Source organism: Diplotaxodon limnothrissa, linkage group LG20 (assembly GCF_057381915.1).
Source record: "Diplotaxodon limnothrissa isolate DT_005_m linkage group LG20, D_limnothrissa_male_GT1.1, whole genome shotgun sequence".
Lineage (NCBI taxonomy): Eukaryota > Metazoa > Chordata > Actinopteri > Cichliformes > Cichlidae > Diplotaxodon > Diplotaxodon limnothrissa.
The window spans coordinates 13,297,846-13,310,022 of record NC_140615.1 but is presented as its reverse complement, the minus strand read 5'-3'; the positions used below and the strand labels follow the sequence as shown (position 1 = coordinate 13,310,022).

The following is a 12,177-nucleotide window of genomic DNA, read 5'->3' as shown; positions in this document are numbered from 1 at the left end:
ATTCAGTTTTGTATTAAGAAATCTAACTCATGTTGGGTCCTAATCAGACCTCCAATATACTTTATAGAGGCACATGAAGAATTTAAAGACCGACTGCAATAAGGAAACTGACGTAATATTCTAAGAGCCAAAATGTCTAGCCCTCCCAGTGTCGCCCCTGTCAGGACTGTCTTATGTTGAAAATAATTGAGTACAAGAGAGAGGAAGACACCCTACAATGAGTTGAAACGTCAGCTTGTTATTTATTCCTCCATATTCATATTTGTCATTCATATGGTCACTTTGTTTGTCCCTCCAAATTGCAATCGTCACTCCTTCGCCTGTGCTTCGCCCCTGCACCTGCAGGCACACTTACAGTGAATATCAAATTTAATAACAGGAAATTAACTAGGCATGTACTTTTCTTTCTTTTTTTGGCCACATTTTTCAAGTGACCTATATTTGACAACAGCATATAAAAAAATAAAACAAAAAAAAGAACTTTAAATTATGTTTTTGGTGTGCCATCTCAATGTTTTCAGTGGCCCCCATATGGCCACCCATATGAAAAAATTCTGGAGCCGCCCCTGTACATTATGACTGAGTACATCCACTAAACCTTTTGTGGATAACATAACAATCCCCATGAGGACTGAACGATCAATTTAAAAATAAAATATATCGATTTGAAACTAAGCTTTTAGCAAACCACACAACACTATGATAGGTGTGTCCTTGTGCCATGTGTTTCTGGGTCTTTCTTCTTCTTTCCCTTTGGATTCCAGCACAAGGCCTGTGTAGTGATGTTATTGGTGGACTTCCTGATTGTGTGGCCAATCCAGCACCACTTTCTCTCAGAACTGTATTGCTATTGGTTTCTGGTTTGTACTTGTCCACAGTTTGTAATCCTCTCTGGCCACTGGATACGGAGGATTTGTTTTAAGCAGCTGCTGATGAATGTCTGCAACATACAAAGCGCTGTCTTTGCTTCATGTTTACGAGCTATAGAGAAGTATAGGTGTGACCCTGATTTTAAAAATGCTCAGCTTCAGAATCAGAATACTTTATTCATCCCGAGGGAAATTAGGGTTACAGCAGGCAGCACGCTAATGGCGCATGCGCACTTACAAAGGAACCTTCTGACCAACTTTACACAAACATCACATTGGGCAGACATGGACATTATGGACAATGCTGGGCATCCTCTGCACACGGCCATTAACAACCAGAAGAGTCTGTTCAGTGACAGGTTGCTTCTCCCAAAGACAAGAACTAACAGACTTAAAAACTCCTTTGTCCCACACGCCATCAGACTGTTTAACTCCTCCCTGGAGGGGAGAGGGAGGGGAAACAGGAGGACAAAGGAGGGGGGAACAACTAAGCTGTAGTGCCTCTTCACCTCACTGTGCAATACCTTTTGTGCAATACTTTTGTAAATAGTCAACGGTGCAATAGACTCAATACTTGAAATGTGCAATTCACTTGTATTTTTATTTTTATTCCTATTTATTCTATTTATCCCCTTCGTATATTTTATTTATATTGTCTCTGTATTTATATATGTGTGTGTGTGTGTGTATATATATATATATATAATATTCTGTGACTCTGTAACTTCTGTCGGTGCTGTGCTTTTTTGGAAATTGAATTTCCCAGAGGAACCCACCCGAGGGATTAATAAAGTTCTATCTAATCTAATCTAATCTAACATGTCAGAAAGGTAGGCTGATAGGAAAAAACAACGAAAATACACTACATGAGGTAAGAGGAGGAGAAAAAAAACTCCACTCAGACTGAGCTCCTAGTGGGAGAACAGTTTGATAACAGAAAAAACACCTCAGCACAAAAGCACATGACTATCAATACACCATAGAAACACAAGACAAGCAACAGGGGCGGGTAAAGGGTAAGAGAGAGCCGGTGTAGACAGCGCATCCGGTCCTGCAGCATCTGTGCTGGTCCAGTTGACTGCTATCTTCCCCGGTAGGGCACAAGCATCGAAGGCGTTGGAAAGGGAGAGGGGATGAGTGAGTGCTTATCAGTGTAAGTGTGTGTGTCTGCGTGTCCATAGTTTAGCTGAGACAGTGTCCTTCGGCCTATCAGGCTAAGTAAACAGTCCTCCAGCCAATCCAGGTGTCCTTGCATGGGATGGGAAGAATAGCCGTAACACAGCTTGGTGAAATTTCTGACCTCTTGAGTTTCAAACATTTTTTAAAATGATGTTGTTTATTTTTTCTTACTTTTTTTTACACTAAATTTACTAACCCAAGGTGTTATTCACCCCTACTGAGATTTTCAAAGGTCGTCAGCTCAATTCTCCTGCTTTTGTTGTGCAAACCACCCATTATCTTTGAGGCCTGGCACGTTTACTCAGAGTAGCTCAGATCCAAGGCAGGCCAAACCTCTGTGTTACAACCTTCAGAAATGCCTGCCGTATCTATACAAAATATCCCACACATTGACTGACCTGCAAATGTGTAAGACACATTCACAATATATGGAAACACAAGTCTGTTTTATTTATAAAAAATTGTGTGAAAACAGAATGAAAAGTTGCTAATACAATGACATGAGTGACATGTGTGATCTCCCCAGCGTTGCATGTTCTCTCCTTTGCCTGTTCATGTAAAAATAGCAAAACATAAAAAATTAATTCTGTCCCTCAGTTCCAGGTTGGTTCATCTCTTCATCTTTCTGCCTTTTGTCTTAGGTTACTCTCCCACACAGTCTGTCTGTCTGTGTCATAGTCTGTTTGCAGCATTCAGCAATGCAGTTCCTTGACTCTCACCACAGATCTTCCATTGTGACTGTGTATGTGAGGGAGTGGCATTGCATTACTTCAGCACAGTGCTGTGCATAAAAGCAGACAGCCCAGGCTGGAGAATCATTTCTTCTTCGCATTTCTGACAAGGCACATCAGGATGGCCTCTGTATCACTGCCTCACAGGAAGAACATCTGCGCGCAACAGGCGCGCATCCATTTCCTTGCTTCAGGAAATGGATGAAGCAGACTCTGATGGAGGAGAGGTTTCATTTGTCCAGCAGGCCACTGATACCTCCTCAGAAGAATCTAAAAAGGAGACGGAACAAGAACCCAACATGCCTCCATGGAAGAGGCACCGTGGTACTGGGAAGCCCAGTCTGAGCCACACGGCAAAAGACGGCACTGTGTGGGTAGAGGAGGACATTGGAATGCCCAGTGCAGTAGCAAATCGCTTGTGCTTCACTCGTGCTGGACCCACAGAGTCTGCTAAGGTCTGTCATTGCCATAGTACGTAGGGCTGCTCAATTAATCGAATTTTAATCACGATTACGATCTGGGCTTTCAACGATCATTAAAAATGACTGAGCCGATTATTAGCCCCTCCCTAATTTATCCGCGACACCTTAAAGGCCGGTCCGTGAAAATATTGTCGGGCATAAACTGGTCCGTGGCGCAAAAAAGGTTGGAGACCGCTGATTAAGAGGACCCGAGGGAAGCTCGGAAAGCTAAGCAGAAGTTATTTGGAGAGTGACTGCCGTTGGTTGAAAAGAGAGTTTAAAAAAAAACAAACTTCAGTGGTGTTGCACACTATTTTATATTATTTTTTTAAAGTCATTGTTAACCCTTTAAAGCCGGTCAGAGCAGCACGCTCCGTTTTGCGTAACTATTTTTAAATCCCTGTAGAACCTGAACCGTGTAAGCTAGCGCAATAATTTGTTTTGCATATGAAACCGGAGGAGTTGTACTTACATCTGATGCCATCAGCTTGTCCTCGGTCACGGTTTCGTTCCACATATAGCTTTGCAAAAATTGCATAAAAAGCGCTTGCAGGAACAAAAACATAATATTCCAGAAACACGCTTTGCCGTTCCTATCAGCTGTTCGTAACACTTCCCACAGTGAAATGATGCACATGCTGTTTTCTTTGCAAATTTGCATCATAGGATTGTTTTTTGTTTTTCCTGCAGTATATAAAAATTGCTGTATCTCCAAAATAAAACTATGAAGACACTCAAAATAAATTTCCTGTGGTGGGAAACTATTTTTTGCAACTTTATTGTATTTAAAGTTTTGAGGGATAAGCCCCTTAAATTTCTCCAAGTAGAAATATACAGTGGGGCAAAAAAGTATTTAGTCAGCCACCGACTGTGCAAGTTCCCCCACTTAAAATGATGACAGAGGTCAGTAATTTGCACCAGAGGTACACTTCAACTGTGAGAGACAGAATGTGAAAAAAAAATCCATGAATTCACATGGTAGGATTTGTAAAGAATTTCTTCGTAAATTAGGGTGGAAAATAAGTATTTGGTCACCTCAAACAAGGAAAATCTCTGGCTCTCACAGACCTGTAACGTCTTCTGTAAGAAGCTTTTCCGTCCCCCACTCGTTACCTGTATGAATGGCACCTGTTTGAACTCATCATCTGTATAAAAGACACCTGTCCACAGCCTCAAACAGTCAGACTCCAAACGCCGCCATGGCCAAGACCAAAGAGCTTTCGAAGGACACCAGGAAAAGTATTGTAGACTTGCACCAGACTGGGAAGAGTGAATCTACAATAGGCAAGCAGCTTGGTGTGAAAAAATCAACTGTGGGAGCAATCATCAGAAAATGGAAGACATACAAGACCACTGATAATCTCCCTCGATCTGGGGCTCCACGCAAGATCTCATCCCGTGGGGTCAAAATGATCATGAGAACGGTGAGCAAAGATCCCAGAACCACACGGGGGGACCTGGTGAATGACCTGCAGAGAGCTGGGACCAAAGTAACAAAGGTCACCATCAGTAACACACTACAACGGCAGGGAATCAAATCCCGCAGTGCCAGACGTGTTCCGCTGCTGAAGCCAGTGCATGTCCAGGCCCGTCTGAAGTTTGCCAGAGAGCACATGGATGATACAGCAGAGGATTGGGAGAATGTCATGTGGTCAGATGAAACCAAAGTAGAACTTTTTGGTATAAACTCAACTCGTCGTGTTTGGAGGAAGAAGAATACTGAGTTGCATCCCAAGAACACCATACCTACTGTGAAGCATGGGGGTGGAAACATCATGCTATGGGGCTGTTTTTCTGCCAAGGGGACAGGACGACTGATCCGTGTTAAGGACAGAATGAATGGGGCCATGTATCGTGAGATTTTGAGCCAAAACCTCCTTCCATCAGTGAGAACTTTGAAGATGAAACGAGGCTGGGTCTTCCAACATGACAATGATCCAAAACACACCGCCCGGGCAACAAAGGAGTGGCTCCGTAAGAAGCATTTGAAAGTCCTGGAGTGGCCTAGCCAGTCTCCAGACCTCAACCCCATAGAAAATCTGTGGCGGAAGTTGAAAGTCCGTGTTGCTCGGCGACAGCCCCAAAACATCACTGCTCTCGAGAAGATCTGCATGGAGGAATGGGCCAAAATACCAGCTACTGTGTGTGCAAACCTGGTAGAGACCTATAGTAAACGTTTGACCTCTGTTAATGCCAACAAAGGTTATGTTACAAAGTATTGAGTTGTATTTTTGTTATTGACCAAATACTTATTTTCCACCCTGATTTACCAATAAATTCTTTACAAATCCTACCATGTGGATTCATGGATTTTTTTTTCACATTCTGTCTCTCACAGTTGAAGTGTACCTCTGGTGCAAATTACTGACCTCTGTCATCATTTTAGGTGGGGGAACTTGCACGATTGGTGGCTGACTAAATACTTTTTTGCCCCACTGTATTTGTGTGGGCTGAGATTTTACTTTCAAAGAAAACACAGTAATGATCAGATAAGCCCACATCAGACACAGTAATGTTTGAAATGCTCAGGCTCTTGGAGATCAGTAGGTCAAGAGTGTGTCCTCTATTATGTGTGGCCTCTGTTACATGCTGAGTCAGCCCAAAGTTGCCCAGAGTGTTACTCAGGTCTTTAGTCCCTTTGTCCTGAGGGTTGTCCACATGGATGTTAAAATCCCCAACAATAATTACACAGTCGAAATCAACACAGATCACAGACAGCAGTTCACTGAGGTCATTAAAAAAGTCTGTGCAGTATTTGGGAGGCCTGTAAACATTAAGAAACACAACTTTGGACGGGGCCTTCAGCTGTAAAGCCACATATTCAAAAGACTGAAAACTTCCAGGAGATAGCTGCTTACATTGAAATGATTCATTAAATAAGACAGCAACCCCTCCTCCTCTCCTGCTCACCCTGGCCTCACTGATAAAACTGTAGTTAGGAGGGGTCGTCTCGATGAGAACAGCTCCACTAAGCGAGTCATGGACTAAAGTAAAACAGTATGTTGGATGTGCCATGCAATGCTCAATTACATGGGTGGGAACTAGTGTGTTAGCGCAGTTAGCTCGTTAACGTGTTGGCCGTCTAGCCCCATGCACGGGGCGATCGGTGGTAGCTCGTTAACGGAGATTTGCCGTGTTGTGGCGTTAAGGTCATTTCAACGAGATTAACCTGAAAGCACTAGTGGGAACACAACGACTATGACTGCACATTTACGCCGACATCATCCTAGTGCAAAGACAAAAACAACAAGCATGCTACTAACTATAGCCGAGTCATTTAGACAGCTGTTAGCACATGATTCTCCTTATGGGGACCTGATATGTTTAATATGCTGCTGAGAATATAGCCCAGAAGAAGCGGATAGTATAGCTTTTATTTTGGAAAGAGACATTTCTCTGTAATAAACTCTCTTTTCCAAAGATGAGTGATTCCTCAATCAGATACAGGGCTCGCAAAATCGCTAGCCCGACATCCTGGGGCTAGCAATTTTTTCAGTCGGGCTACCAAAATCTATCTCTGCCCTGCCCGTCGGGCTATTGTAGGAAGGAAAAATATATGTCAATGCTTTTGCATTCTTTCAGAAATGTAGCTGGGTAATTATGTCATTGGCATCGGTGAGCCACTGTCAATATGTGACATATTGAAATCCCGTTTGAATTTGCGCTTGTTTTTTTGCTTTCACTTTGCAATTTTACAGGTCACCAGAGAACTTCAATCTATACATCTAAAAACCACAGACCAGGCGAGAAATTTGGGTGTAGTGATGGATGCAGACCTAAACTTAGAAAAACACATTAAGACAATAACAAAATCAGCTTACTATCACCTCAAGAATATTTCAAGGATAAAAGATCTGATGTCTCAACAGGACCTGGAAAAACTAGTCCATGCATTCATCTTTAGTAGGCTTGATTACTGTAACAGCATCTTTACAGGTCTACCTAAAAAATCAGTCAGACAACTACAGCTCATTCAGAACTCTGCTGCTCGAGTCCTCACTAAGACCAAAAAAGTGGACCACATCAGTCCAGCTCTGAGGTCTTTACACTGGCTGCCTGTCCGTCAGAGGATAGACTTTAAAGTTCTGATGCTGGCCTATAAAGCTCTGAATGGTTTAGGACCAAAATACATCAGTGACCTCCTAACCCAGTATGAACCTTCCAGATCCCTCAGGTCATCTGGATCCGGTCTTTTATCAGTTCTCAGAGTCAGAACCAGACACGGAGAAGCTGCATTCAGCTTTTATGCTCCTTATATCTGGAACAAACTCCCAGAAAGCCTCAGATCAGCTGAAACACTCAGTTTATTTAAATCCAGGTTGAAGACTCACCTGTTCTCAGCTGCATTTGAATAAAGCACCAAATCCACACTTTTAAGCTTAAATTTCAAAACTTACACTAACTACTGATCTTATCTATTTCTGATTTTATCTGTCTTGATTTTATATACTGTTTTGTTTGTTTGTTAATTAGTTAAGCTTAAATTTCAAAACTTACATTAACTACTGATTTTATCTACTGTTCTGATTTTATCTGTTTTGATTTTATATACTGTTTTGTTTGTTTGTTTGTTTGTTAAGTGGGATTAGAGCTCTGGGTAGCTCCCCAGCTGGGTCTAGACTGGGTCTAGAGAGTATTTTAAATTCGGGGAATTTAAAACAGAAAGTAGCTCGTCCACATAAGGACTGGTAGCTCCCCTTACGATAAGGGTTCAGATCGCGCGAACAGGTGTGGGATTAGAGCTCTGGGTAGCTCCCCAACTGGGTCTAGACTGGGTCTAGAGAGTACTTTAAATTCAGGGAATTTAAAATAGAAAGTAGCTCGTCCACAGAAGGACTGGTAGCTCCCCTTACGATAAGGGTTCAGATCGCGCGAACAGGTGTGAAATGTGTGTGTTTAGTTAGTTTGTTTGTTTGCTTGTTTTAATCAATTTTAAATCATGCTTTTTATTTGTTTTTGTTTCTAATGTCTCTGTAAAGCACTTTGAATCACCTTGTTGTTGAATTGTGCTATACAAATAAATTTGCCTTGCCTTGCCTTGCCTTGCCTTGCTTACCTTCAGGGTCATACGTCACATGAAAACCAAAATAATTCCAAACGCCAGATCTGAATGAGGGTGGGGGAGGTTCATGTTGCAAGGAGAGCTTAACTTCTGTCTTGCTAGCTTGCCCTGCGCTCTTCATTCTGACTATGCTGTCTGTGTTGAGCGCTCAGTGGATCTGCGTTCGACTACTCCGCCTAGGCTGCACTGTCGAGCGCAGATCCACTGAGCGCTCCACACAGACAGCATAGTCAGAAGGAAGAGCACAGGGCAAGCTAGCGAGACAGAAGTTAAGCTCTCCTTGCAACAGGCAAATTGACCCTCATTCAGATCTGGCGTTTGGAATTATTTTGGTTTTCATGTGACGTATGACCCTGAAGGTAAGCGAGTCATGGACTAAAGTAAAACAGTATGTTGGATGTGCCACGCAATGCTCAATTACATGGGTGTGAACTAGTGTGTTAGCGCAGTTAGCTCGTTAACGTGTTGGCCGTCTAGCCCCATGCACGGAGCGATCGGCGGTAGCTCGTTAACGGAGATTTGCCGTGTTGTGGCGTTAAGGTCATTTCAACGAGATTAACCTGAAAGCACTAGTGGGAACACAACGAATATGACTGCACATTTACACCGACATCATCCTAGTGCAAAGACAAAAACAACAAGCATGCTACTAACTTTAGCCGAGTCATTTAGACAGCTGTTAGCACATGATTCTCCTTATGCTGCTGAGAATATAGCCCAGAAGAAGCGGATAGTATAGCTTTTATTTTGGAAAGAGCCATTTCTCTGTAATAAACTCTCTTTTCCAAAGATGAGTGATTCCTCACCAATTCCTCTGACATCGTCTTATTAATCGTTAGCTTACTATGCAAACATGACAAGTGAAATCTCCCGCAGCTTAAACATGTGAGAGGTTGATCGCGCAGAGAATCGCTGAGCTTATGTGAGTGCGCGTGTAAAAGCATTTCAGTTCTGCTGAGCCAAATAAGACAGGTCAGGGTGAAGAAGTGACAGCCAAATAAAAGCTTACCACAAAACGGAGAAGTTATGACAAATCAGACTATAAGGCAAAAAGAAAGTGCAGCTTTATGGTTTCATGGACAAAATAATTTCTGTGGCTGCAATATGACGAGCTATATAACCAGGGCTGCACATAAGTGGTCCACAGGTGCGCATTCGCTGTCAAAATAAAAAACGCGCACAAGGGTTAGGGTTAAATTTAAAAACTGTACTTTTGAGTTAAAATATATATTTATAATTTTAATAAATGACAAATTAAAAAGGCATGAACATTTTTTTTTGTATCGAAAAAATATCGAACCGTGACACCAAAGTATCGAACCGAACCGAACCGTGAATTTTGTGTATCGTTGCACCCCTAATATATATATATTGGGGGTGCTAGTAGGTGTTAGGTTCAGGGAATTTACGCAAATTTGCACGGGGTTAGTAAATCTAGTGGTAGGGACTTGCACCAAGAAAAAAGTCAGTATTTCTAGTGTTAACCATAATGTAAACCAACAAGAGGCCACCAGACAGGAAAACATACAAAGAGACTTTAAGAGAATGCTAACTGCCCCAACAGTACTGACCTAAGCCTAATCTTAAAAGTAGAGAGGGTATCTGTCTTCCGAATCCAAATTGGCAGCTGTTTTCACAGAAGAGGGACCTGAAAGGTGAAGGTTCTACCTGCCATTCTCCCCAACTTTCAGGTAATGAATGGTTAATCTAAAAAATAAACAAAAAAATACTGCAGTGAGTGTCCTGTAAAGTTTTTAACTAATTTTAAATAAACTTTTAAATGTTTTGTGCACTTTGATTAAAAATTTTCAGGGATACGACTTTGTTTTGTTTGATTATATATCGTCTTTATTTTCTCATCGTAGATGGTCTGTTTATATTATTTGTAGAGTTTGTAAATGAGCAGCCAAAATGGTTTTCACTGAGTCAGCAAAACTGTTTCTCCCCACAACATGATTTTCATTGGTATATCTAAGCAACATGCTTACCATGTGGAGATTTGCTAATGGTTAAGGCAAAAAATGTATGCTTTTTGATCTGTCCCTTCAGATTTTCCACAACATGACTGTAAGGATGTGGAGGGGCTCACAAATCAGCAGGTCTGTAACCAGGAGAAGAACTCCAGTTTAGGCCAGGAGGATCCTTCACAGATTAAAGGGGAACAGGAGGAACTCAGTACCACTGAAGAGGAAAAACCGCTTGTACTAATGCAGGAGACTGCAAATTTTCCATCTCGTGAAAAAAGTGACCACAGTGAATCAGAACCATGCTGTGACCAGTGCCTTTCTCACAACTCTTCTGACACAGATGAGGATGAAAGCAAGGATGGTAACTCACACAGAAATAAGTCGGAGCAAATCGTATCAGGCTTGTCAGTTCAAAATTCCAAGACAGCTAAGTTATGTAGAACCTGTGGGAAAAGATTTATTTGGAAGTCAGACTTAACTAAACACATGCGAATTCACACAGGCGAGAAGCCACATTGCTGTAGTAGTTGTGGGAAAAGATTTACTAGGAAGAGTCACTTGAATATGCACATGCAAATTCACACAGGTGATAAGCCACATTGCTGTAGCACCTGTGGGAAAAGATTTACTAGGAAGAGTCACTTGAAGAGACACATGCAAATTCACACAGGTGATAAGCCACATTGCTGTAGTAGTTGTGGGAAAAGATTTCATGTAAAATCAAATTTGAAAACACACATGCGAATTCACACAGGCGAGAAGCCACATTGCTGTAGTAGTTGTGGGAAAAGATTTACTGTGAAGGGTCATTTGAATATGCACATGCGAATTCACACAGGCGAGAAGCCACATTGCTGTAGTAGTTGTGGGAAAAGATTTCATGTAAAATCTAATTTGAATATGCACATGCGAATTCACACAGGCGAGAAGCCACATTGCTGTAGCACCTGTGGGAAAAGATTTACTAGGAAGAGTCACTTGAATATACACATGCGAATTCACACAGGTGAGAAGCCACATTGCTGTAGCACCTGTGGGAAAAGATTTACTAGGAAGAGTCACTTGAATATGCACATGCGAATTCACACAGGTGAGAAGCCACATTCTGTATTACTTTAGTACAGTTGAAAATGCATTTCGGAAACCATCCTACATGCTAAGTTTCATTCTTAGAAAATGGTGATGGCAGATCACATAAACAGTGTTTGGATCATTTAAAAATGAGCATTCGGAAAAAAAAACTTCATTTTGAAAAGGTTTTCAGAAGCTCAGTTTCTTTTTTCACACATGGACAAGAAAAAGTGTTTGTCTCGCAACATGAAATGTTTGCACCTTTATCACATTTTCTGACATCATTTTTTATTGTTTATGGGCTTTGTCTTTACTGAAGTTTCTTCATTTTCTTTGGCATGGCCTCAACAGTGCTTGAGATATTTTTGGGTCTTGACATAAAAGAACTATTTCTCAGAATCACACTTGGAAATATCAGTTTAAAAAAACTACCCGTGTACATGCGGTAGCCTTTATTGAAATCAGTTTTTTCTCTGAAGTTCACAGTTTGAAGGTGTTTAAAGCATGAGACAGTTTACTAACTGTACACTGTTCGCTAACTTGCACACTGCCAGAACTCCTGTTGGGATTTTGTTTTTGTTTTTAATGAATTTATACACTAGATTGACATTAATGGGAAGTGCTTTGTAGATGGAAAGGGAATATTTTAGGGAATGACAATGTTAGGCGGTTGATTCAAGTTCTCGTATTGTTTGTGACCCATATACTTAGGTCATTTATTATTCATATTTTTAACATAGCTTGCACTACTGTTATGTGAACACCTGTTGATACCCAGCTGTTGTTTTGTAAAAGGACCTCAGAAGAGTCCCGGGAGTCTTCATCTTTATTTATCTT

General features: G+C 41.5%; 1 protein-coding gene across 1 annotated transcript; it reads left to right on the top strand.

Annotated features, from left to right (window-relative positions):
* Positions 1-10,622: 10,622 nt before the first annotated feature.
* LOC146610671 (uncharacterized) lies at positions 10,623-11,411 on the top strand. Its single transcript, XM_085344069.1, has 2 exons — positions 10,623-10,677; positions 10,710-11,411. Exons 1-2 carry the CDS (start codon positions 10,628-10,630, stop codon positions 11,386-11,388), a joined length of 729 nt encoding a protein of 242 aa, XP_085200195.1. The 5' UTR covers positions 10,623-10,627; the 3' UTR covers positions 11,389-11,411.
* The last annotated feature ends 766 nt before the right edge of the window (positions 11,412-12,177 follow it).

Coding starts and splice junctions, on each gene's coding strand:
- LOC146610671 (XM_085344069.1), top strand. CDS start 10,628: ATGGTAACTCACACAGAAATAAGTCGGAGCAAATCGTATCAGGCTTGT. Junction 10,678..10,709: donor AAATCGTATCAGGCTTGTCA/GTTCAAAATTCC, acceptor TAAGTTATGTAG/AACCTGTGGGAAAAGATTTA.